Source organism: Festucalex cinctus, chromosome 3 (assembly GCF_051991245.1).
Source record: "Festucalex cinctus isolate MCC-2025b chromosome 3, RoL_Fcin_1.0, whole genome shotgun sequence".
Classification (NCBI taxonomy): domain Eukaryota; kingdom Metazoa; phylum Chordata; class Actinopteri; order Syngnathiformes; family Syngnathidae; genus Festucalex; species Festucalex cinctus.
This window is the reverse complement of record NC_135413.1, coordinates 19,496,834-19,524,199: the sequence shown is the minus strand read 5'-3', so window position 1 is coordinate 19,524,199 and position 27,366 is coordinate 19,496,834. Positions and strand designations below refer to the sequence as shown.

At 38.8% G+C, this 27,366-nt stretch overlaps 1 protein-coding gene across 1 annotated transcript in view; it reads right to left on the bottom strand.

The window, feature by feature from the left end:
* necab2 (N-terminal EF-hand calcium binding protein 2) overlaps nt 1-27,366 on the bottom strand; it is a 94,167-nt gene that overhangs the window by 31,234 nt on the left and 35,567 nt on the right. The window contains exons 6-7 of the mRNA XM_077516463.1: nt 11,692-11,828; nt 11,288-11,412 (exon numbers count right to left, since the gene is read on the bottom strand). Of these exons, the coding sequence (XP_077372589.1) occupies nt 11,288-11,412; nt 11,692-11,828 (262 nt within the window). The remainder of the gene's footprint in view (nt 1-11,287; nt 11,413-11,691; nt 11,829-27,366) is intronic.

Sequence of the window (27,366 nt, the reverse complement as noted above, 5' to 3'; positions counted from 1 at the left end):
TATATAATGCACCTTTGATGAGAGATTGAATTTGGAGTACAACCATGGTAGCCAACTCTATTCTTTAATCAGTCAGTTTTCGGGTCTTATCCTGTTCAGGGAGCTGCAGCCTCTAAAAACTCAAAAACTTTGCAATTGAACACGTTATATCTTTTTATTGTGGCCATTTCATGTTAGGCGGTGATCTGATAAATTTATTGGAAATTCCGAAAAATTCCTGGGAATCAGCAAAATTGCCAATTTCAAGCCCATTATTAGGCAACCACACCAAATGTGAACACTTTTTTTTCTCACAAAATATAAATAAATTGTGTGATGGATCCATTGCTAGATTCACAAATATTAATCCAAAAATATCGGCTCACCCAGCTGCATGATACAATCAACGTTTATTTCTCTTCAACACACATTTTGCATTTAACACAGAGTAAAGATTTATTTCCTTTTAAGCTTAATAGGTCTCTTAAAAGATATTGTGCTGTTTCGGGTCATAAAATATTTATTTAGTGAGTATAACACTTTTTTTCGGCTCCCTCAATACATTCATTGCAGTTTGCACCATACATTACATAATAAACTTTGTTTTTTGTTTTTTGACATACCCTTGTTCAAATGCCAGTTTTTTTGTAGTATGAAAAAAACTAGACCAAGATAAAGCATATGTGACCTATAACCTGAAATGTGACCTACAAACTCAAATCTTTTCTTATAACTATAAGAATTTGGCTGCATTCAGAAATAGCTCGTCACATTCAAACTCATGTTTAAATGGGACTCAGCACACGCCTACCTCTGTTTATAGTAGGGATGTCACGATAAGGGCAATATCGTGATATCGCGATATTAAAACTGCCACAATATCGTCGTCGTCATGTTCACAATATTTAAAAGGAACACATTTGTGAAAAAAAGTCCAGTTGATTTGCAGTTCTAGCACCCTCTAGTGGCAAGTTTATTAGTGCAATTTAATTTTCATTAGGGATGTTTTGGCCTTCAATGTTTAAAATCGTTGCTAATTGTCAGATTAAGGGGAACCGAATTTGCTTGTTAAGCGATCAATGTGTGCTTGCATTACCAAGTAAGTGCCTCAATATTGTTATTAGAGATTAAAAGTGGTTTATATGCATTGCTGTTATGTACAAAAGCACAATATTGTGCTATTTTTTTAAGTATGTGCTCTCTTTTTTTACAATATTGTGATCTTTTTTTAAATATCGCCAACGCCCCCACAATATCGTGATAATTATCGTATCGTGACCTTCATATCGTGATAATACCGTATCATGATGTTTGGATATCATTACATCCCTAGTTTATAGTGGCTCTGATTAACCCCAAATAAAGTTCAGTTGTTCTTGTTGGCTCCTTTGACATTTTTGTAGTCTCAAAATAGCACAATTAGTCATGTTCTGCAGAGAGCTTCCATAATACAAAAGACTTTCCAAGGTGTTAAAATTTAAGACCAGTCAGGCTTACATGCTTTATGTATGCTATATCACGTTACTGCTCATGTGAGTTTTGTTACCTTACTTGTGACAATCGCAATGACAACAAAGTCGAATCTAATCGAATCTCAACACAGCTAATTTTCAGTTTTCCATGAATGTCAGGAAGCCAAATAAACTGAGAAAACATCATTAATCATTGCACCTCTTTCGAGTAAATTCCCCCACTTGTGACTGCAGCACGCTTGCGTTTCTTTGCACTCATCACCCGCTCCCACCCCCGCCTCACGCTCTCTCCTGAGCACCCTTCCACTTTCTTCCCCCTGATGGCTCCCCGCAGCTAATTGGAGAGCTGACTGCCTACTCTTCATTAAAAGCTTTAACAGCCAGTCAATTAGCAGCTCCACACCAACACACACAGAAACTCATCAATTAAACCAGAGCTTGTAACCATGGAGGCTCGTGGACATTAAAGCCCAGTAGTCGTCTTGATGGACTTTGAATAGAAGTGCCTCGGTCAATTATAAAAATGAGTCAGGAATTACAGCTTTCAAAATGGGCAGATGGCTGAGGGGAGCAGGCCACCTATTGACTTTCCCCTCAATTAAAACATACTTTTAGTTATTCCAGATTCACTCCATTTACCGTAATGTTTTTATTGTGTGCCAGACAGCAGCTTGATGTTTACATCAGGTGTATGCGGTCAAGTGCAACTGTGCACCTTCCATTAAGCAGGTCTGAAAATTACTTTAGAAGGGCTGCAATAGTGGCACACTCTGCCACTTGTGCCTTGCCCAGCTGTGTCTCGTTTTGTCAATTAGTGTGTGTGTGTATTTAGTCTCTTGTCTCCCCTCTGTCTGTGTCGATTCATTGTTGCTTTTTCTGTCTAAGACAATTAGGCAATCTGAAGCTTGATTTTTTTTTTTTTATCTGATTGAAGCATGCTCTCATTGTTTAACGAGTGCTTTTAAATGCCAATACATTCTTCTGTCGCAGTTAGACTAGTGTGACATTATGGCATTTGCATGTCTCGCAGTTTTGGCTAAACTTGACCCACTTTACCATGCTGCTCTGAAATATAGCCTAGTTCAAACACAGGTTGTACATCCACTATATAATCTGGGTGGATGGACTTCACTAACAGTCCACGATATAACATCAGCATACTTTTATGTACGAGAACATTTCACCCAGATAAATTTGTTCTAAGTTTGTTCTTGTTCAAAATACCAACAATATAAATGAGTAAAGGTACCCTCAGGATCGACAGAGGCTGCAAAGAGTCTGACGATGCCCCGTGGTCTTGGAATATCCTCAACTCAGTCTTCACTCCATCATCTCCCTGGCCAGTTTCCAAAGATATCAGAGATCTCTACCACTAAATACGTTTGCCATATTTGAGAATTTTACACTGTTTTGAAGTGTTACTGATTTTATGGGTTGTTTATGATTTGCAATATTCATACATACAGGATAGTTAATGTGATTTTGTTGTATTGCATGTGATCAGCATGTACTTGATGTTTAAATTGCTGCCTTCCTGGCCAGATCACCACTGGAAAAGAAATGATGTGTTTCAACAATAAATAATCATAAATTGTAATTTGTTGAGAAAAAATATGCAAAAAAAAAAGAAAAAAGATATATATATTTTTTTTAAACAAACTTTTACATGGTCCAAATGAAAAGGAGGTCAGGGTAGTGAATAAGTATGCATGTTGATCTAGTATTGTTTAGCACACACAATTAAAGTGTCATTATTTCTATATAAGCTTATGCAGAGTTTTGAAATATTAAATGGATAGTCTACTCCTCTTTAGTTTCCATAGCAACCACTTATAAAACACAAAGGCCAACTTGTTTAAGGGAATTGCGTTGTGACTGAATGCTTGTTGTACTTTTGCATATGAGTGCATATGGAAAGTGGAGATGTTGTCAAATAGCTTGATGGCAAAAATGTAATCTACAGTAAAGCATAGTAGAAAATACAATTTGCATACAATACAACTGCCACCAAGACAAGGCAATGGGTCACAAAACAAGTGAGTCAGTACCAATATTTCCTGTTTTATAAGTTAATCCTTATCTGTGCTTTATGTACAGCTAAAATAACAAAATAAGAAGATTTCTGAGATTCGCAACACACCTTTTTTAGTTTGGACCAATCATTTGTTGTTTAGGGCGGGACATGCAGCTGTGATTAAACCAGGAAGCACCGACACAGGGGGACACAAACAAACCTAACATAGACGAATGGATGCTGCAATTAATTCTGTATGTTGAAAAGCTGGTAGCTGTTAAAAATGTTTTTGTTTTTGTTTTTTGTTTTTTCCCCTAAGACGAAACCGAAGACGACATTTCCATCCGTGATTGGTCAAAACAAACATGTACAAGATGCCGCATCGTCCAATCAGCTCAAAGTCTTGTACAGCAAGTCCCTCCTTTCCCGAACGGATCTGCCGCGTGAAGTTCCAGATAACGTGAAGAACTCCCTTGAGTGAATCACAATTATCAATCTGGCTTGTGACGTTAAACACCTGTACCTCTAATATGCCTGGACTACTGTGGGTTACTTCTACATTTGCTGCAATACACTGTGTACAAAATCTGTACTACATTATCATGAAAAAGATAGTGATTAGTGAATAATATATAGCTTAAAGCTAGATTTGTTGTAAATCTTAATAAGTGTGCCCAATTAGAATATTCTTTTTTGCTCATGTTAATATAATTATCACATGTGTACAAGCACAGAAAGCCATACGGACAACATGCCCAAACAGGACTTGTGTACCCATGTGCTGAGAAACCCCAGAACAATTAAATGCAGCTGATTTAAAACAAAAAATTACAACGGCGTAATGCAGTAAGCCATTGCACAGAAATACAATACAGCAAGCGGCTGCTCAACCTGGAGTTAGCGGGGGATATTTTTAGCTCTTCGATTCTCTTTCCCCCACTTTCGTCCTCATCTTTTGATCCTTAGCCAATTCATCCGCACTCCACTGCAATTGAACTGCCTGGCATGTTTATCTCTCTCCTCATCAAGTTACACAACTTGTACTGTAAAGTAGCTATATCACTAGCACAAAGAGATGAAATTCTATGCTCCTTATATGAGCATTCAACAAGACAAATAGAGAACACAATAAGGAAAAATATCTGGGATTATTTCCTCTATCTATGCACATTTTGAAAAATGAATGTTGCATGTTTTTCTCATAACTTAAAGATGTACAATTTTTTGTGTTGTTAAATATGTATATTCTGTCATAATTGATGGGCTATACATGTTTTATAGTAGGTTAGAAAAAAACAATATGGTATATGTGTCTTGATGATAAATCAGATCGATTTTTAAATTGATTTTTTTTAAAACAATAATGTTATACCAAAAATGTCAGCATCTGGAACTTTGTGGCGCATGTGGTGCAGGTCAGCCATTGGTCTGTCCCATATCATACTGTGCAGGATAATACCAAGTTCATGCAAGATTAAAGACGCTCAACAAGCGTCCATATTTGGTCATGGCATCAAATTCTAGCCCTGTAATTTTTGTACAGAATCGAAGCATGAGATGACAGGGGATTGCCACGCCTAATGACACACATTATTTTCATAGTCTAAGCAGGTGAAGGAGTATTTTGGTTGAAATAAAAAATGTGATCAGCAAAAGACACAAACAACACTGCAGTAGTTCCATTCAAAAATAACAATATTTGCCATTGATATGATAATGACTACTTTAAAATGGCAGCCACACTCATTTAAATACAGAAACTGCCTGAAAAATGTTGCAGTCAAGCTGTGTTTTCTACAACTAATATTGAGATAACCGAGGGTGAAAAGCCATTCATGTGGTGAATGGCAAAATGAAACCTCATTACAACACCTGCAGCTGCCCACTTTTGTACAACGGAAATAGTGTCGCAGACAAGTGTGAAGTCATCAACGATAAGCATGAAATGTATTCGAAAATACAAAGAAAAATATGTATTGATCTGACATTCTAAGATATACAATGGTTATCTAAGTTATTTGCATTTGAATAACATGCCTGATGAAAAACCAGCAACAGCTAGTAAGGCCCCATAGCTATGTAGGATAATCCCAACATGCAGAATCAAAAGCGGTGCCATTGTTTTGTCATTCATAAGAGCCAATGTCAGCCATCTCTTGAGGACCTCTTCAGCTCGGGGCCGTCTAGTCATGTCAGTCTATGTACTACTGAGTTATAAAGCTATACTGTACACTATTTATGAGTGGCTATAAATTAGTCCCTGTAGCAGCATTTTGGTGTTGTAAAACTGGACGTTTATGTCACTGTCAATGGTGTGGCTCATCTCACACTTTTACTGCCACTATGCGTACCATTCAGTGTGAGGGTCAAGGGCCGATCACATTTCCAGGAGTGGGTAATTTAAAGGGAAGACAAAAAAAAAAAATGTTATCAATAACTTCAGATGATATACTGTCACATTCTGGACAGTAGAGTAATAAACAGAGAATCCTTGTGTTGTCATGTCCATCCATCCATTTTCATAACCGCTCATCCTCAATAGGGCCGCGGACCGTTGTCATGTTATAAATAAAATACCGTCACTAGACATTGTGTTAGCAAAAGTTCGCACAAACCAATGAATCTGAAATACATGACCTCTTGTAATTTATTGCGAGACTCAGCCAATAGTGCAGAGGAGACAACAGCATAAAGGAAATTGACTAAAAGAGAATTTCCACAAAATTTATGATAGAGCATCAATCAATAATCCATCTATACTGTGTCTAATAGAACATGTCCAAGTGAGGTCAAGGATCAAATCACTGTTTGTTTTAAGTTCTCTAATGTCATAATTTGAAACAAATCTTTAAGCTTTGTATAAGTATTTGGTGCCTCCCTATAGGGGAAACTGGGGTCAGAGTTCATGGCAGTGTATTTTAACATCTAGGGGATACAATTTTCCTCAATACTAATTAGTGCTTGGACTGGCACCAATATCCACATTTACTATTCGTATCGACATTAGTGACCGAATGACTCGATTGTGTTAATCAATGCACTTTTGCTGAAAAACAAGTCATTGTCTAACAAATGAAAAATTTTATTTGATCAAAATTGCAAATGGAGTGCGCTTATATAGCGCTTTATCTTGATCATTTATATACAAAGCCATATTCACTTCATGCGATTGGCTGGCGACCAGTCCAGGGTGTACACCGCCTACTGGCCAGAGCCAGCTGAGATAGGCTCCAGCACCCCCCGCGACCCTTGTGAGCAGTAAGCGGTCAAGAAAATGGATGGATGGATATTCACTTCATTCAAAGGTAGTGGAGTGTAGAATACACCGGTGCATTGACACGGTGGATCCACACACGCAAATGTTACACTTTTTACTTGAGTTAAAAATACCGCTTTGTTTTTTTTGTTTTTTTTGTTTTTTTAATTAGGCCTTGTCCACATGTCTTTGAAGGATAATCCCAACATGTAATCCTTGCAGAGTATATGCAGAATATTTCCCCCCTCCCAATGTAGATAAAAGATTCTGTCCACACTGCCTTGTTTGTTAAAAAAAATAAAAAAATAAAAAATAATCCACAAAAACGCACACAAAAACGGAGAAGTGCGTTTTTAAGCTCATTTAACATGTATGCCAAGCCTCCAGGCGGCAGTAGTTAGCCAAATACTGCTCGTCACTTGACGTCACTCCCACAATACGTCACACAAGCACAGACTGTCAATGCATGCAAGACTTTTTTTTTTATAAACAAAAACATGTAAACAGACAAAGTGTGAATACATCATAAAGGAGCTTAGAGGACAAATACAAAATTAATACAAATACAATACAACAAAATAATAAAAAACGCTTGGACGTTTTTAGGGCCTGGGGTAAGAGCGCATGGGTCCACTGTCCTGACACTTTCTCCTTCCACTCTTTTCGTCCCTCGTGTCTGGAGCCAATACACACCCAAGTTTTTTTCTTTTCATATACTATTTATTTGTTCAAAAGAACACCTGAGGTAATCATGAATTGCAGAATAGACTTCCTTGTCACTTTTATAAAGGTGTCCTCCAGGTCCTAAAACCTTCTACATAACACAACACAATGCAATAAGAAGCGTCTCACAAGACGTCAAGTTTTCCCATGTGAGGGGAGAGATAACTCGAGCAATCCTAACAACAGAAACAAAGACTATAAGAAGCAAAGAAATCACTTGACAGTGAATAACGGACACAGGAGCCTTCTCTTACGCATCCTCCTGCTAAGTGTGGTGCTCCAGACGGGCTACCATTGGACCAAGGCTTCGCTATGGCCAGCCCGAAGTGGAGCTTCTGTGACCGGTCTGGAGCTATTGGCGTCCACTCAAGTGAACCGTGTGTTTGCTTGCCTTCATATGCACTCCCCACGTGGATACAGCAGACATTCGCTATACAAGACATCCAAATGTTCCTCTCTGATGACTTTATGCTATGAAAAGGTCTGACTAATGGGGATAATCCTGATTCAGCATTTGTTTTCAGTGGCCAATTGACTACTCAGTTCGAGGCACCACCGATTCATGCAACAGCCCGATTGCTCATCACTGATTTCTTCGTCAGGACTGCTCACTTCTATGTACTGTATACACCGGATTTATTGACATTTTAACTAGATGTAAACTTTCTAATTTCCCTCTCCCCATTTTACAGCGCCACAACTACAATATAAACCATTTGTCATTTATATAGAGTGCATTTGACAAATTGTAGAAGTAAATGCTCCGTTCTTTCATTGTGTGCTGCGACATGGTTGTTTGAGGGGAATGAGCAACATCACTTCATCACTTGTACAGATGCCCAATAATAAAAAATATGATTAGTAGGCACTACTGTGCTCTAGTTCCATAAAATACTGGTGAGGAAGTAACTTTTATGAACAGAACTTATGTTTTACACACTAGTTGGTGAAAAGGTGGATCTGTCTTGTAGCATTGTCGTAAATTCAGTTGAGTCATGATAATGTCTGGACTTCAGTATTGACAGATGTAACATTGATGATTCCTTTGCTGCACAATATATCATGTTGTATCCAAAAGGAAAGCAGAGCTGCACTGGGATTCACGAGATGCACAAATAAGTAATAGCTAACAGCATTAGCCTCTGGTGTTTTTTTTTTTTTTTTAATTGCTCAGTGAAGCTGAGGGGGTGTGTGTGTTGGGTACTTGTGATTCGCAATTCATTCGTGGTACACACAGTCCGCACACCTTCCTCCACAAGGGAAACGAATCAATGTTGCTTTGCCGTATGCAGTTGCTTGTTTACATTTAGCGTCAAAGTGAAGCCACTCTTAACTCATTCACTGCCATTGACGGAAAAAGACGTCAAATGATGCTTTTTTTTTTCTGGTCTGGCAATGAATGTGTTAATAAATAACTAAAAAAATATATCAAAGTGGCCCATGCAGCTTTCTATTTTTCTGTATGTGGCCCTCAGAGGAAAAAGTTTGGACACCCCTGCTGTACAATATATCAACAATTTATAATTGCTTCATTGATTTTTACCATGTTTAACTCATTCACTGCCATTAACGGAAAAAGACGTCAAATGATGCATTTTTTTTTTCTGGTCTGGCAATGAATGTGTTAATCAAGATGTTAGCAAACTCCATACTTGACATAGGGAGCATGTGGGGCGGGTTTAGGGCTGGTACAGTATATACTAGGGCTGGGTATTGCCGCCAACTTCACGATACGATACATATCACTATACAGGGGTCACGATACGATACGTATCGCGATACATATGTATCCCAATGCTTGATCTTCAAGGCGATACGTATCCCGTAGGGGTGTGAATTGCCTAGTACCTGACGATTCGATTCGTATCACGATTCACAGGTCACGATTCGATTCGATACCGATTAATCCCGATACGAATGGTCACAATTCGATACCGATTAATCCCGATACGAATTTATAAGTCGATTGTTGCGATTTTTTTTCATTCATATTTAGAAAATACTAATCAGTAAGCTTGTAGAGTGTAAGATTTATATGAAAATGTATTATTTATTTATCTGAAATTTCAGTCTTATAGAGGTTGTAATCTGTTTCATGTTTGAACAGCATTAAAATAAAAATATTAAGGCTTAATGTGCCGTTCATATAACATTCTTCCATGCTCAAGGTGTGAATCCTAAAAAAAAAAAAAAAAAAAAAAAAATCGATTCTGCCGATTATTGAATCGATTCGAGAATCGCGCGATGTAGTATCGCGATATATCGCCGAATCGATTTTTTTTTAACACCCCTAGTATCCCGATATATTACATTAATTTACTTGCATTCTAAAATAACAGTCATATGTATACCAAAAGTTTGTTATGCTGACTAACAAAAATATTTTTGTTAGCAGCTCTTGTGGTTTACCACATAGCGGCATGCCTGGTTTAAATGTGTACCCACTGCAGAGCAAGGAGCAGCTTTCACAGACACACCATATGCACACCACATAGCCGATATGAGCAAAAATATCAAAGTATTAAAATGACAGCTCTAAAATGTGCTTATTTGAAATATTTGGGGAAATAAAAAAACAGCATTTTTTCCATGTAACATTCTATTTTGTTTTTAAACAAAATATACGAAAATTGGTACATTAAGACATATGCCATGTTGAGTTTCTAAGTAAATAAATGTTGATATTCGTCCTCTGTTTTTATTTTTTCTTAGCAAGACACAGTGTCCAATCACTGGTGAGCTATTTTTACATTAATTGAAGGCAATTAACTTCAAAGACTATTTAAAGTTACCGAGCAGTATTGATTCTGACTCCTGAATATCGATACGTTTATTGTAATGAGGCCCGCAACGATATATTGCCGTATCGATTTTTTGAGCACACCCCTAGTATATACCTACTCAAATGTAGGGCCTGCCCTCTCAAATGAGCTGCTTTGAGTGATTTATGAAAAAGTGTATTTAAATTGTACTAAATACCAAAACTATGGCATTTTAACAATGATTTTGATGTTGCGGAAACACGGGAAATATTTAAAATTGTGAAAACGTTGCATAATTTGTCTCGAAAGAAACAGCTTAACTATTTGGTACAACCACAAACAAGGATGAGTCGGCGTTCTGTAATATGGTGCGCTTGAGTGATAAAAGGTAACTGCAGCAGTCTGTATTTGTCATCAAAAAGGTAAATGATACAACTTTCTGTTGAACACAAATCAACTAACTAATCAGGTTTGGTGTGAATAATCATCACAACTTCCTGAATCTTGCTCACATTCTCATAATTATTCACCTCATACATCGATTCACTGGCGTTAACCAACCAGATTTGCCCAAATAATGTGGCTGTACCACAATAAATCATGTCCAGTCAAGTGCAAAAGCAGACAACGTGGGTCGACTGTTGCCACAGTGAGGGCCACCAAGGCTCACCCTGGCCAGATGGCCTTGTGCGTCATTTTCTTTCGAAAATGGAACAAGTCAGGAGCTAGATGGGTCTTTTTATTTGTTCAATTTAAAGTCAATTCTGGGCATCATAAATGTGTTACCACACAGCAAAAAATTCTCAGACACTGCGCCTACACAATATTGTTTGATATAACTAAGAACATGCTGGAGTTGTGGTTACCCTTATCTTGATGATGGCCTCTGACACGAAGCCATGTGTGCATCTGAGTTAAGTGGATGATAAACGGCCGAGTGTCAGTGGAGCATCCTCCGCCTAATGATTGTGGGTGTGAAGGTAATCATACAAGCACATGATGGATGGGACCAGCCATAAAATATAAAGAGGTGCTGCAATCAGTGTGTATATATGTGTGTGTACGTGTATGTGTGTGGCACCTGAGGCAGTGTTGATGGTTCTGACAGCCTCCCTTGCACTGATTCTGTTGTTAGGGGGATAATCAGGAACAACGTTGTCATGGCGCCTCTCTGACATCCGGGGACTCGTCTTAGCTGGAAGATGACTGAAATGGAATGGAATAAATTATTGAAAAGCATTCATCTCGGCCAATTCAGACAGCCAATTTTGCATGCCCTGAAACACCATTTACATGCAGATGAAAGCCAAAACCACAAATGGCATGTTTGTTTTTTACATAACTGTACATGCAGTATAGAGACAATGAGAAAGACGATTTTTTTTTCTACCGCTTCAAATAAAGCATAACTTTTCAACAGTATGAACTGAGTTATCCTGTACACATATTTGTGAAAAAAAAATGTACACTGCACTACATGCTTACCCTGATTGGCTGTGTTGTTCATCAATGGCATCCACAGCACTCTCCACAGAATTCAGGAGAGACTGGATCTGATTGGCTGATTCCTTCAGGAGGAAACGGGTCACAAACTGCTCCACGTTTGTTCCTCGCTCATAAACCTGTTCAGATAATGGAAACAGTATTTCATTTGTTTGGAGGTTAAATTGTTCACAATCCTATTTATTTTCTGTCATTGTTCTCTTTCAAGGTTCTCCCTTTGAGAAAACTTTGAAGCAGATATCTTCCTGATTTTTTTTTCTTGCATTAACTTCATGAAAGACAAGATTAACAGCTCTCTGCGGCCAAACCCTGTCAGATTCACTGCTTCAATCTTGGCCTGAGCGATTGTGCCAATACAAACAAAAACCGTTATACTATAGTAAGAATCTTATCATTTGGCCTGTGGGTGGATGAAATTGGATGGTTTGTTTCTGTTTATATTCACAGGAAAAGAAAATCACAAAGATGCAACATCATCAAGAGTTGCTTTCCATCAACACGTATCGTAATATTGAATAATTGTAACCAAAAGTAACTTCCTATTCATCTTTAGGTTTCACTTATCTGTAATAAAGAGAATACGGTGTCTTGGCAAGGCCTTGTTTGCAAATCACTTTAGTGGTCTTTGAGTTTTTCTTGTGTTGTCTTAGCCAGGGGCTCAGCTACATGGTGGCCAATAGTGGCCACAGCCTGCCGCCACCACGTCGAAGGGAATCACTACTTTTTTCCACACGGCCACGGTACACTGAGGAACTTCGATGCTCTGCCACCATACATTTAGATTAGCAGTCTACCTAAATAAGTGCTGAGAGTGTTTAGCTGCGGACATGATGTAGTATGTGAGAAGAGATTCATATACAGCTATACATTAGGATATGGTATAGGGTATTGGTTTACACAACTTTTGAAAAGAATAGTATATTTAATATCAGTTTAGTTTTGTTTTTTTCCTTTGAAAGATAGCCACTGAGTGTTTTAGGGACGCTGTATCTGTTACCACTAAAAGTCAGACATTTAATGTAACAACGCGCAAAAGAGAGAAGTTTTACAGTTCAAAACAGACTTCCGAGGGCAACCAACACATTAACTCATTTGCTCCCGATAATGTGTAAATACGTTTTTTTTTTAATGTTCTAAGTGTCCCAAAGACTTATGTATACGTTTTTTTGTTTTTTTTTTAATGCTAGAGCATACAGAAGGCTTTGATGCAGCCTCTCAAATGCAAAGAACGGTTGCAGAAATGGTAGTTATTACACAAACGGCCAGCAGGTGGCAGCAGAGCAAAGGAGATCAACCAGGGCCATCTAGAAAAAAAGCTCAATTACTTACAATTTTAAATAGATTTGTGAAAACTGATGAAACTTAGCTCTCTTCTAATGCTAATTGCTGCAAAATGGAAACAGATAGAAACATACTTTTTTTTCCTGATGAAAGAAGAGACTTTAATCTTTTGATAGGTTCCATGCTTTTATAGCAATAGAACACAATATTCTGTGGGCCTTGCAAAATCAGTCAAAATCCAGTAAAACAGCCAGGAGCGAACGGGATTGCTTCTATGAAAATGACTGGGAGTGAATGAGTTAAATAAGCAGAGTTAAACAAAATAAATAAATAAATATTTCATACTCATGTTAAAAAGCCTGTTGGAACCACTCATGTAAACGTCATAATTGACTGCACTTGCACTCTGGAGAGCAGAGTCAACCAGTCATGTCAGCTTTACTGTCAGAAGTCACAGTGCAGTGATTCAGGGAGACAATTAAGGTTCCAGTGTAGTCAGCCGTTCTCTGCTGCTCTCTAATCAAAGACAAACACTCCCAGGAGACGCGCGTTCACACAGGCCACATTGACTTCTATTATCTCAGTTGATGGCTTTCATAAAAAAGGTACACACAGAGGTCCACCCATCATTAAACATGCACGCCAATAAAGAAACCTACAAATAATACAATCATGCAAAAGCTCTGTCACTTCCAGTTGAGACATTTTAAACGTAGCTATCCATCCATTTTCTGCTGCTTATCTGGAATTGGATCATATTGGCAGTAGCTTTTGCGCGAAGTCCAGAGTCCTCTCTCACCAGCCACTTCGTTCAGCTCTTTCAGTGGGTTAACGAGGTGGTCACAGCCAACTGCGAGACAGTCTCTACAGTTTGTCACGGGTCTTCCCCGCGGCATTGCTCAGGTGGGACGTGCCCGGAACACCTCACCAGGAAGCCATCCAGGACGCATCCTAACCTGATGCCCAGGCCAACTCATCTGGTTACTCTTGATGCGGAGGAGCAGCAGCAGCTGTTCTCTGAACCAAAGCCGGATGAACGAGTTTCTTACCCTATCTTGAAGGGGAAACCTAGTAGACAGACCACGGATTAAACTTATTTTGGCCGCTTGTATCCGCAACCTTTTTCTTTGTGTCATGACCCACAGCTCAGGACCATAGGTGAAGGTAGGTTCGTAGGATCGACCGGTAAATTAAGAGCTTCACTTTTCAGCGCGGCTCCTTGACCTCTACAGGCTGATACAGAGCCCAAATTACTGCAGACTGTGCATCGATGCGTCTGTCGATCTCTTCCCTCACTTATGAACAAGACCAGTCCTCAAGCTATTACAACTTCTTCATTTAGGATAGGACTCGTCCCCGACCCGGGGGGGCACCCTTTTCTGGCTGAGTACCATGTTCTCAGTTTTGGAGGCGCACAACAGAACCACATCATCTGCAAAAAGCAGAGATTCAATACTTTGGCCAGCAAACTGGAAACCAACACCTTGTTGTGAGAAATGATTAACAATCTGAGCCTGTGTATTGACATTTTATTTTTTTTTGACAATTATGTACTTCCAACATCATGGGAAAGATTTGGGGAGGGCTTTGAGATGCTTGACCTACAAATTCTTGGACAGCTCCTCTTATCAACCACGAGTAACTTTTGGCCTCACAAAAACTCTTTTGGATGAATGGACAAAAACAGACACTGTGTCTATATGTAAGGGGGAGCCTCAGAGTTGGCCGTTTTCCTGTTTAAAAAAGTATTATGTGCCTGATGGACTTTCTATGTAGTCATTGCGATGGCTGCCCCTTTCTCCAGTGCTTCCAATACCGTCCAACCTGTTGTGCGGAGTGAGAAGCTGCACCAGATGGGTGTCTCATAAACCTGCATCACCCAGAAAAATCACATCTTTAGGTCAACTAATCCAAATTAGCACAAATTACTTGATCGAGATTTAATCTCCTGGGAAGGAACTCTGCCCAGTAGGCATTCCCTTTTTGGTTCAAAGTACCATATTGAGAATTTTATTATGAATAGACCATCAGGATAACAGATTTTTCATCTTGTCCTCATTTGGGTCATAGGTGAGCTGGAGCCTATCCCAGCTGACCTTGGCCAAGAGGTGGGGTAAACTATTGTCTGTTTGCCACCCAGCTGCAAGGCACAATCACACACAAATCATTCACACTCACATTGGTACCAATAGACAATTTAGAGTCTTCCGTTCAGCTGGTATGAATGTTTATAGAATGTGTGAGGAGGCTGGAGTACCTGTAGAAAACCTACACAAGTACTGGGAGAACATTCACGCAGGAGGACCTGAGTCAAGACCACAAGATCTTAACTATGAGACATGCTAACCACAATCCCTCTATGTCGTCTGTTGCTGCATTTTATATTCAGTTATCAACTCACTTCATCCATCCATCCATCCATCCATCCATCTGCAACTTATTGTATTACATTTTTATTTACGTTTGCCCCAACTGAATTGGGGTTTGCCGTGTGACTCTTGACGACTGGAAGCGATTATGACCTCTATGTTCGTGATTGGTGCAAATCCTGCACGCTCCTTTTAGTGCGCTGGCACTGACCAGCTTGGTGGAGTCCCATCTGCAAAATAGGCAAACACCTAGCCTCAGGATCAGCCGAAATCGGACAGATGCGCCGTCTATGAAAATTGAGCACTATACAGCTTACTAAATAAAAGAAGAGTTTCAATTTACACACCAAATAAGCACTGATATAATTGCACTTATACTCTGATACTGCTTCTTCTCATATTGCAATTCTGCACACCCCTATCACAGCCTCCCCTTCGGCTACGTGAGCCCCATGGGCCCAGCCACAAAACCTGAGATAGAAATACTGTGATCTATAATTCACACAGATCACTGACCCAAGAGAATGTATACTTGCCCCCTTAACATAGTCTGACAATTAGCAACTGTACACAATATGATTAGCATCTGTGTGCGTGAATGTGTGTCCCTGCACACATTTTTTAAGAAATTCTAATTATAGGAAAGGCTGAATGTCAGTCTACTTATGTGTTGTGACTGATGAAGGAGCACTCCACATCTCATCACATCTCCGAGGCTCAACCGCTTCATTGAAAACATTCATTTTGAAGTCTTGCACGCCCAGCCTCAATATGGCCCTCACTGACACAACCTTTCACATTGCTTATTACAGAATGAACGTCACATGATGAGATCGGGTAAATTTAATCTGGTAGGAGAATTGACTGAGCCAGCAGGGGTACTGAGGTAGTGTGAACATCATTGTGTGCATATTTCTTTCCCTTACTATCATCCACCTACACATTTAGTCACTTAATGGCATACAGAACCGCCTCTCCCTGAGCACAAGCACACTCACACTCAAACAGTTTATAGATAGATAATCACAGCGTTTAAAAGTAGAAATCCCTCTGACTCAGAAGTTATCGTTTCATCAACGACTGGAACAGATGCCAAAGACTGGCATCAGAATTTGGTAGACTACATCATGGAACAAATGAACAAAGTAACTACAATAAATAAATAAATAAATAAATAAATAAATAAATAAATGAAAAGTGAAAGAAACACAATTCCTATGGGGCTTTCTTTGAAAGAAAACATAGAAGAGTCCAATACTGTCAACTTAAAAGTTGCATTTAAAATAGTGCTGTCAAAGTTAAAGCGTTAACTAATTAATTAACCACAAAAAAATTATCGCATTAATCGCACTATTAATTTTGACTGCAAATGATCCTTTAGCTTGCTAGCGGATGGCTACGTTAAAGGTAGCACAGGTTGTGTTTGAACAATAAACATAACATGCATTAAAGTGAAGCATTTAATAAATGTTTGCGCGTCACATTCAGAATATTTGTTGATGTCAAACTATCGGGGTCATTTTTTTTCCACTTTAAATTATGCAAGTAATTTACTGATTAGAAAAAGAGGAGGATGAGACGTTCTCTTAACATTAAATGCCGAAAAAATTAACACATAAGAGGTGCATTTTAAATTTGGTGGGCAAAAAATGTTGATAAGAAGCCTTTTTAATTAAGCGATTAATCTTGATTAATCAGAATTTTAGGATGTGATTAATCTGATTAAAAAATGTAATCGTTTGGCAGCCCTAATTTAAAAACAAATATATATAGGCCTACTCATGCTCGAATAACAGGTTCATGACAATGGATGATTTTCATGCTTTGGACTTGCCTTATACAGTATCACAAAGGAAAAATAATCCAATGTAGCCAAGGAGTTATTTTCATACATCTTTACATATGAATATATGGTCACCAATAGTAGTCACTTTGAAACTGCATGGTGATGGTGACAAAGACAAACATACTTCAGGTAACATAATTTTCTCATATTCAAAAAACATGTATCAATGTATGCACATCACATTATGTTCACAAACACTTAATGCTATACTTTATTATGCACTTCAAGTATGAAAAGAAATATTTTTAGTCCATACCAGTACATTCTCCACTGAAGGACATGAGACTGGAGAAGATGTTGAGACATAAGTGAATTCAAATTCTCCTGAGAAAAGGTTTGGCTTCGTGTACTCTCTGCCACTCCAGCACACTCACATACTGCTGTTAAGGCACTTTCTTTATTGTGCTTTTCAAATAGCTTCAGGCAGTACAATGGCTCATCTCAGACTGCTGAGGTGTTTTCTCTCAAGGATACTAGAGCTGTCGATTTTTTTAAATGGTTATTTCTTCATATTGATGTGTTCTTTCTTGGCCATAATAATCAATACGAAAGTTATTGTTACAAAAAGTCCATCTTCTCTCGTAAAAGTACGGTAGTTGTGTTAAAAAAAAAAAAAAAAGGAAGTTTATTCTATCTGGTTTGGAGTGTTAGTGGGAAGTAGAAGACTAGACCTGTGCCTCAAACCAGACGCAACTAACATTAATAAAACAAATCTTAAAAAAAAATTAAAAAAAATCTGCAAAACAGCTGCAGTCTCTTTGATGCAACAGATGAACACATACTTCATATTTCAGAATTTTTCACCCCGCTCCCTTTGAATGCTGAGCCAATGCCAGGTAGAGTTTCTGTTACCCTGATGACTAGGGGTGGAGCTAAGAGATGTTTACATGTGGCAGTCCAATAAAAATAAATAAAATAAAAAATAGAGCAACAGTGTATTTTCACTTGTGGAGTCAGTGTTTCGTCTCCAAGCGGCCAAATTATTTGTCTTTTGCCGTCTGCAAAGTCATTGATTTAAAAAAAAACAAAAAGACCCAATTTCACTGGCTCATAAGATAAGACGTACTTGGTTATTTTTTTACGTCATACTTCATGTGTGGGGAAGGACTTCAGTGTTCCTCATTGTTTGCATAAAGACAATTGTACTGAAAACAATCACACACCCACATTACTTTCGTCTTCTTTTCATCTTCTTCTTCTGACCTGTGGTCACTAAACCGTGCATGACCTAAACTTTTACAAACAACAACTGGCCCAGAAAAGGCACTTAGTCAATGGGTATAGGGACACATGTCCACTTAAACAAAAATAGTACCTAAAAGAGCAACTTTCTAACAGGGAAATAGACCAAGGCCTCGACTTAGGAGACGATCCAATTTCATGTCTTTAATATTTGATTTGTTTTGAAGAAGCTCCTTTCTGATGGATCCAGTAGCCAACCAGCTCCCATCGTTCACTTCAAGGTCGTGACGGGAAAATGAAGCTTCATGAAGCACTTGATTTTTTTATTTTATTTTTTTTCTCCGCTAGATGGTGCTCTTGGTATAAAGAGAAAGGCTAGTGCACTGCTGGAAATTGATTACACTTCCACTGCATCTTTAAATCAAGAGTCTTCGAAGGAGTCAAAAATATTCACAAGTGCATCAGAAGCTTCATTTGTCCATCAATACTTAAAAGAGCTGCATCTTTGTGTCAGCTTTTTTGCAAACCAAGAGTAGTCACTGTTGGAGAGGACATAAGTCAATGCCACACTTTAAAAAAAAAATTAAATAAACAAAAAAAAACCAAACTATTATATCACATGCGAAAAGTGAGAGTACACTCTACAGAAGGGGTCTCCAGGTTGGGTCCTCGAGAGCCCCTATCCAGCCTGTTTTCCATGTCTCCGTCCTTCAGCACAGCTGAATCTAATGATCAGCTAATCAGCAAGCTTAGCAGAAGCCTGATAACGATCCCGATCATGAATCAGGTGTGTTAGTGGAGAGAAACATGGAAAACAGGCTGGATAGGGGCTCTCGAGGACCCAACTTGGAGACCCCTGCTCTACGGTATATTTTTTTGCAGTGCTTTCTAAACCCAACAAATTTCTGAAACGGACAGCATGGCTGTGACTTATGGTTAGCAGGAAGTGATGAACTTTGTAACCAGTACTCCTACACAAACTTGCCAAAAAAAACCCCCACCCAAAAACAAAAAACAAAAAATAAACAACAAGTGGCTGGAAAAGTGTGAATGTTGTTAAATAGCTAGCAGCAGATCAGAGTTAATTCCAGAAGTCAAGTCCACAAACTGACAACCTGACACTGCTACAGATACAGATATGGATACATGATATGGAAATGATGGACGTGACAGCAGGGAGGAAGAAGAGTGACTGAAGATGGGAGGTCAGGAAAGGAAAAATTGGGTAGGCAAGATTGTGAGAAGAGTTCGGATAAAGAGAAGGATGGACTGTCATTGCATTAATTCCTTAAGTGTCAGCCCTCCATCTGTTCTCTTTTCACCCAATTACCGAGCTACAGCTCTCTCTTCTTCACCCCAAAGTATGCTGCATTATTCATGCTTGGGTGTAACCTCATCAGTCAACTCACCCAGCTGACAACAACTCTGCCAGTCGGCTCCCCTGACACACTAGAACATGATTCACGCCCGCATTAACAGTAAAAGAATTTGCAGTGGTTCACATTCTCAGATATGCACAAGCTTTCTAACTCAAGTCTGATGTGTTTGTCCTTTAAACGATTACAAAGAAAGGTAGGCATGCGTCTTTCGAAACCTTAAGTGCTGCAGCACTGGCTGCTCCAACTCAGACAGCATCTTACTGGTGGCAATGAGAGCGACATTATTTGATTCCTCCTTCCATACATTTTCTATAAGACTACACTGGCCAGAGTCAAAGCGATCTGAAGACTATCACAGCCGACGTAGGGTGAACGGTGGTTACATCCTTGACATGAACCATTCAATCAATCACACACAGAGGTAGACAACTATTCTTCACTCACATATTTAAGCAGTGATTCCCAACCAGTGGTGGCAGACAGCTTGCCATTCATACAACAGAATAAGTCATGGCCTCCTGTGAGTAAATCAGCTTTGTGTTTAATTAAATTAAATCTGGTTCGCCAGATTAAGCCATCCGGCTCCCCATTGACTCTGTTCATCATTTCTTTCGGCAGTGACTCTTGTTTTCTGGTAAAAAGACCCCTGCTGAAGAAACCTGGGCTTGATCAAAGTGTGCTGTCAAATTTTAGACACGTGTTTCTAAGATGGGTCTTTTACTTCAAAAAATAAATAAAATAAAAATATATATATATTGTAAATAGGGGTGTGGATTGCCTAGTGCCTGACGATTCGATTCGTATCACGATTCATAGGTCACGATTCGATACCGATTAATCCCGATGCGAATTTGTAAATTGATTGTTTTTACTCAAATTTAGAAAATCCTATTCAGTAAACTTGTAAGATTGTATGAAAAGGTATTATTTATTAATCTGAAACTTCCGTTTTATAACTGTGAGCCACTGTATTTAACAAACAGGTTGTAATCTGTTTCATGTTTGAACAGCATTGAAATAAAATATTAAGGCTTAATGCTCCATTAATATAAACATTCTTCCATGCTTAAGGTGTGAATCCTAACCATAAGTAAGACGTTTTGTTGAATATTTTTCCCATCGAAAATGGATGTTTAAAAATCAATTCGACTGCCTATTGAATCGATTCAAGAATTGCGAGCTGTAGTATCACGATATATTGCCGAATCAATTTTTTTTTAACACTCCTAATTGTAAAAGTGGTTGAATTCCTTCTTAGACTAACATTATTACATCATGTAGGTTTTCCAATCAGGTTTTAAGTTGATGCGTACCACAGAATCAGCCCTGATACACGTTTTTAATGACATCCTCCTGGCAAATGACACTGGAGATGATGATGATGTCTTATTTTGTTGGATCTGATTACAACGTTCAATACGGTGGACTAGTGCTCTTTTGGCTCGTTTGCAGCACCAGGTGGACATTACAGATTACATTTGGCTGACAGATTTTTTATTTATTTTTTATTAGCCTTGGTTGCTGTGAGTCCTGCTCTCCCCGTCTATGGTGTCCCTCAGGGTTCTATTTTGGGGCCACTGTTGTTTTCATTGTGTTTGCTGCTCCTGAGTACCTGCACGCTTACAAACATGTAAGGTGCCTCAGTTCAGTGGACCAGAAACTGGAGGTATCAAGGACTAAGCAGAAGCTCAGAGGGGATTGAGACTTTTCTGGTGCTGGTCTTTCCCTTCCGTACAATCTTCCGTTAAATATTAGGCAAGGCCCCTCTATATCCACTTTTAAAACTTGTCTCAAAGCAAATCATGATTCTATGGCTTTTGACTCAGCATTGTTTTAGTGTTTTATGGGGTCTGTTGTTTTTTTGTGTTTTTAAAGGTTAGGAAACACTGGGTGACACGTTTTTAAGGACTGTGGAACACAAACAATCACAGGGACAAGCCAAATTCAAGTACAGATCCAACCTTGAAACTTGATTTCACGCAGCAAAGCATGGGCTAACCATTGCACAATTGGTGCTGCTGACAAACTCAAACCAATATTCAGCATTACAATACATTTTCACAAAGTAAAATTGTGGCAGAAATTTGGCCTCATAAAGCACATTTGCACACATTTTCTAACCTTTGTGACTTTTTCCATCACTGCATCAGCAGAAAGTAGATTAACAGATGGCTACAATCATATTCTGAAATCTAATGTTGCTGTGTCTTTTTTTTTGGCATATGCTAAGGGAAGCTTTGTTGTCAGTGTTTTAGGATTAGTATTCAAAGTCCACAAATGGTGGAAATGTCTTCATCTTCGTTATTTATTTTGACTGGCGACAACATTTGAACCACATGGTACAGTCACCTACAGCACTGAAACAGCACCTAAAAGCATGTAAAAACACTATCTATAGCAGAGTAACTTTTTTTTATTTTTTTATTCGGAGAACAGAGCCATGAACTTAAAATTTGCACTCCTAAGTGCACACTGTAAATTGCACTTGCAAAGCAAATCACATTTCTTCTTTTTTTTTCATTGTAATACTGCCAAAATGCAACCTTTCATCCCCAAAACTCACTTACTGCCTGTTTTTTTTTTTTTTCTCGCCATGACCATTTCCTCACAAAACAATTTGGACTCAATATCAGGATTTCTCTCCTGTGGCACAGTGTTAATGATGGCCATCTTTGTCTTTGTTTATTGCTTACAAGGGTTAAACACAACCCTTAATACATTTTAATGAAACATTTCAAATGCTCAAAAATGTGGTATGGTTAAATGATACTTCATTTATTTCCACCTTACAAGGCCCTCAAAGCGCTTTACGTTCTGACTACTTCACCTACTGATGATGCAGCAGGATCTTCACCATGGTCACACTAGCCTGGGATCTAACCCACGACGTCAGGGTTGCAAGACGACCACTCTACCACTAAGTCATGCTGCCCCAGAAAATGTTCTATTTGGGATTACTATGTAATTTTTTTCCTGGACATAATTAGTATGGGGGCGGCACGGTGAGTGATTTGTGAGTACGTCCGTCTCCCAGTGGGATGTGAGATCGAGTCCAGGCTTCAGCTTTCCTGGGTGGAGTTTGCATGTTCTCCCCGTGCCTGTGTGAGTCTTCTACGGGTACTCCGGTCTCCTCCCACATTCCAAAGACATGCATGGCAGGTTAATTGAACATTCTAAATTGTACCTAGGTGTGATTGTGAGTGTGAAGGGGTGTTCGTCTCTGTGTGTGCCCTGCGATTGGCTGGCAACCGATTCCAGGTGTACAAATCCAGGTTAAGAACCACTGGTCTAATTTCTGTGGGGGGTTCAGAAGAAGAATGCACACTTTTATTTTTCTTCTTTTTTTTTTAATCAACCCGTGATATAAATCAATATACAGTTCAATAAGTCAGGGATTGCAGTAAGGAAGGTGTAATTTGCAAAAAAAATAAAATTGTGTGAATGATTATCCGTAGGCAGTGGCAGTTATTATATCTTTGCCCTGTTTGAGCTACAATGGAAATTTTTACACCCTTTGGTGAGCAAACGGTAGCAACAAGTATAATGTGTGTTGTACGTCTCTATACACAGTATGTGTATAATGTAACGATTTACATATTTCCCCATGAACTATACATTCACCTGCTGAATAATAAAGGAAAAACTAAATAGGTAATTTTTTTTGGGACATTTGAGTCATACGGAAGCAATCCTCCTGCCCCAGAATAAAAGAAAAAAAAAAGAAAAAAAAAGAAAAAGAGTAATGGTGGCTAGGTTTCACAACTGTATTTGATAATTGCATTAAACATATTACCATATGTAAAGTGCACATGAATAATTTGCATTGTATAATTATTTATTGTTGTATTCATAACATTATAATGACTTCTTGTGTGGTTATGTTTATTACAATATACATCCCATGAAATGGGTTGAATCGAATTTTGAATTTAGGATGACTGCATCTGACCAATGTTCACTTATCAACAATATATTGACCAACATTTTGAACACATAATGTATTTATTGACCACTTTTATTTGGTTTCCTTTCCCATCTTCTACTTGGCCAAACGAAACCCCTCTCCGCTTTCCTTTTTCTTCCATTGATTGTCCTCTACTCATCCTGCTCACGTTATTGTATACCGAAACCCTCCCTCACCGTGATCCATTTCACCATAATCCTCGGGACGAAAGGTTAGGTTGAAGTGTATGAGGTGCAAGCGCTGGCAGACAATGGAGTTGGGATGAAAGAGGAGAAGATGATGACAAGGAAGTGAGAAGGAAGATGTGAGAGGAGGACACGTTGCAATTTCTGAAACAGATTCAGGTAAAAAAAAAAAGAAAAAAAACAGATAAGCATGAGATGGCTGGGTGGCGTGTATGTGTAGTATGTGTGTGCAGACATGTTGAAGGCCAGAAAAAAAAAAAAGGGAAATACAGTACTAATGAGAATGTCTCATTAAAGGAAGCGTTTATACAAGACAGGAGAGTTAATGAATTCTTGCACGCACACGCGCACGCACGCACGCACGCACACATATGAGGGACTTTTACTTAAATGCACCTTCTACAGAGCCAATTAAAATTGTTTTCCAGAACAACCTCTGACATAAATAGTGTCATAAAAGTAAGGGATGAACAGCTGAAATAGTTTGACGCTCTTGCTCTATCTTTGTAGACAGTTTATTTGTTCATGAGTTTGATGTCTTTGGAAGGTGTAAAAGTCCTGTCATTAAGCGGATCTTCAAAATGTTTCTCTGACAAATAAATTCACTTCAAACTATTGTCTTCATTCATCATTCGAAGCAGTTTTCATTGCAACTAGAATCATCCTGTGCTTTGGGGCTGGGTGCTCTTAGAGAGTCATACAATGTACATTAAAAATAACTACAGTATAGTGCTTCAAACAATAAGTGGCAATCTGTCACTCTAAAGAGGAAATGTCTTAAAGCAGACGTCCTCCTGAAAATAGTGCCTATAAATCATGTTTTATCAGCTGTGTGGAACAAGTAATGTTGATTTTTTTCCTTTCCAACAGCTACGTGACACCACAGAAAATGACATTTATTGACTTGTCAAAGCAATTTGTCACATTTATTTACTTAAAGAAAAGTACAATGTTGAACTTTTTTTTTGCCTCTGATAGGTGTGCTAACTAAGACCACCCTATTGGGTCTTCACGGGAAAAAGCCAGAAGCAGGCTTACCACCGGAAACGATGACATAGCTTACTGACGTCGTAGGCTGAAACAGTAAGTGGATTCTATTTCAGGATATTTTGTTTTCAGTCATCCATTTTGTGTTCTGCTTGACCTGTTCTACACTCACTTCAACCAGCACAACCAAGGCTCGAAATAACTATGAAAATACTGTGATTTGAGGAGCAATTTTGCTCATCAATTACTTAATTTTGAGGACCAATTTACTATTTTTTGTCATAATTTCTTGCATGTTAAGCCCAGGGACCTGAACCAAAAAAAAATAAAAAATCTTATTATGAAAAAATTTAAATGTAATATAATGGGGTGAGTCTCCGGTTCGAGTCCAGGCTCGGACCTTCCTGGGTGGAGTTTGCATGTTCTCCCCGTGCCCGCGTGGGTCTTCTCCGGGTACTCCGGTCTCCTCCCACATTCCAAAGACATGCATGGCAGGTTAATTGGGAGCTCCGAATTGTCCCTAGGTGTGCGTGTGAGTGTGGATGGTTGTTCGTCTCTGTGTGCCCTGCGATTGGTTGGCAACCAGTCCAGGGTGTCCCCCGCCTAATGCCCAGAGCCAGCTGAGATAGGCGCCAGCAGCCCCCGCGACCCTTGTGAGGAATAAGCGGTCAAGAAAATGGATGGATGGATAATGGGGTGAATGAATATAGGGCTGCCGCTATCAAATATTAAATATTCTATAGAATAATCATTTACTTGGAAAAACTATTTAATTTAATACATTCCACTTAATAACAAAAGCAATCTCTTTCCTTTTTTAAAATATAGAATAAACACTATTTCTTAAAGTCAAATTCTGCAAAGCAGTACCACCAAACTGCATTTTACAGTCTAGAAATATTTTCAGACGGTTTCAAACATAAATTTTAACTTAAACTTGAAATTTTCTGTATCAAAAACAAAAGGGTTTTGAAGTGTTAATTAAAAAAATAAAAAATAAAATGAAGACACATTGAGAGGAAATGTTAGAAATGTATGGCATATGCTACTAGGCTAACTTAAGAGGTCAAGTCATTCTGATTGATTTTGAAAGCTGGACAAAGTGACCGACAACTCATCTTTTGTCATTTTTTTTTATACATTATTAGAATTGTGCATATTATCAATTAATATAGTAACACTAATCTGACAAGATGGTTTGATATATTACAAATAACACTTTTTACTTTATGATTATCTTGGTTGTGATAACTGATTTAGCCTCAGGCAAAAGATCCACATTTGCTGGATGATTCCTTGACATCAAAATAATTCATAGTGCAAAAAGATACTGGAAATATTCCATTTGCATGTTGCACAAAGGAGATTGTGGTAAATGTTGTCTGCAGAGACCGTGGCATTATGGGTAATTATAATGTATATTAAACGTTTTACCCAATGGCTACACTGTCCTAGTTGGAGTACTCACTGAATGAACTTTGCCAGCCACTGAAACCATCACCGACAAGTCTGAATTGAACATGACATGCATTCATCGCACAAACGCATACTCATTAAATTTCACCTCTGCTTTTAACCCTTCATGGTGGCGAGCCACCTTTAGACAAGAGTTAACTGTATAACTGAATTCCGTCAAGTCTCACTCTTTTTTTTTTTTTTTTCCTCATGTATCCATATTTACTCTCCTAATCAAAACTCACTGGACTCTTAAGAAGCTAAGTCACAGCCTGCAGACTTTGCGCAAACTAATAACACGCTCCATCTTTTCATACCTAACCACACAACCATTTCCTCACATCTGCCTCGATGTGAAGATTTAATTCAGTGCTTCATAGGTTTTGTCACAATAACAAAATGACACTAAAACAAGCGACTCTCCTCTGAGTTGCTGGAAGAATCCTATATTTTAACCAACATCACTGAAAAGAACATTTACGTGACCGTCAGCTGGAAGTCAGTCATACACAATACTTACATTGCAAAGTGTGACAAAATGTGTTTCCTCAGAACGGTAATTTTTGGAGGTCACAGTTCTGTGTACACTCTGAGGGGCATATTCACTAAAGGTTTGCGTCGCCTTTACACGGCGCTAACCGGTAAAAATGGAGCAATCCGGGAGCGCCTAATTCACTAAACACACGCAGATGGGGAAATCCGTCACTCAGTGCGCGGCCAACCAGACTGCGTCACGGTGTGCAGGTGTTATTTGCCCGTATGTAAATTAGGTCATTTGCATACATTTGACGCAAAATATGCCCACCCCAATGCAAATGAGACTCATTAATATGCAGCATCGAATTCACTAACGCCAGCGCAAATAGCCACACCGAGTTTGACGCGAATAACGTTTTTGGAAAGCATGTATTAACCTGCCGCAACCTGGATCCCGGGATCATGACAGCAGTGCATGGCACGGTGCACGCCGCTCTGTGGCTGATTACACAGAGAGCTTAAAGAGAAGGGA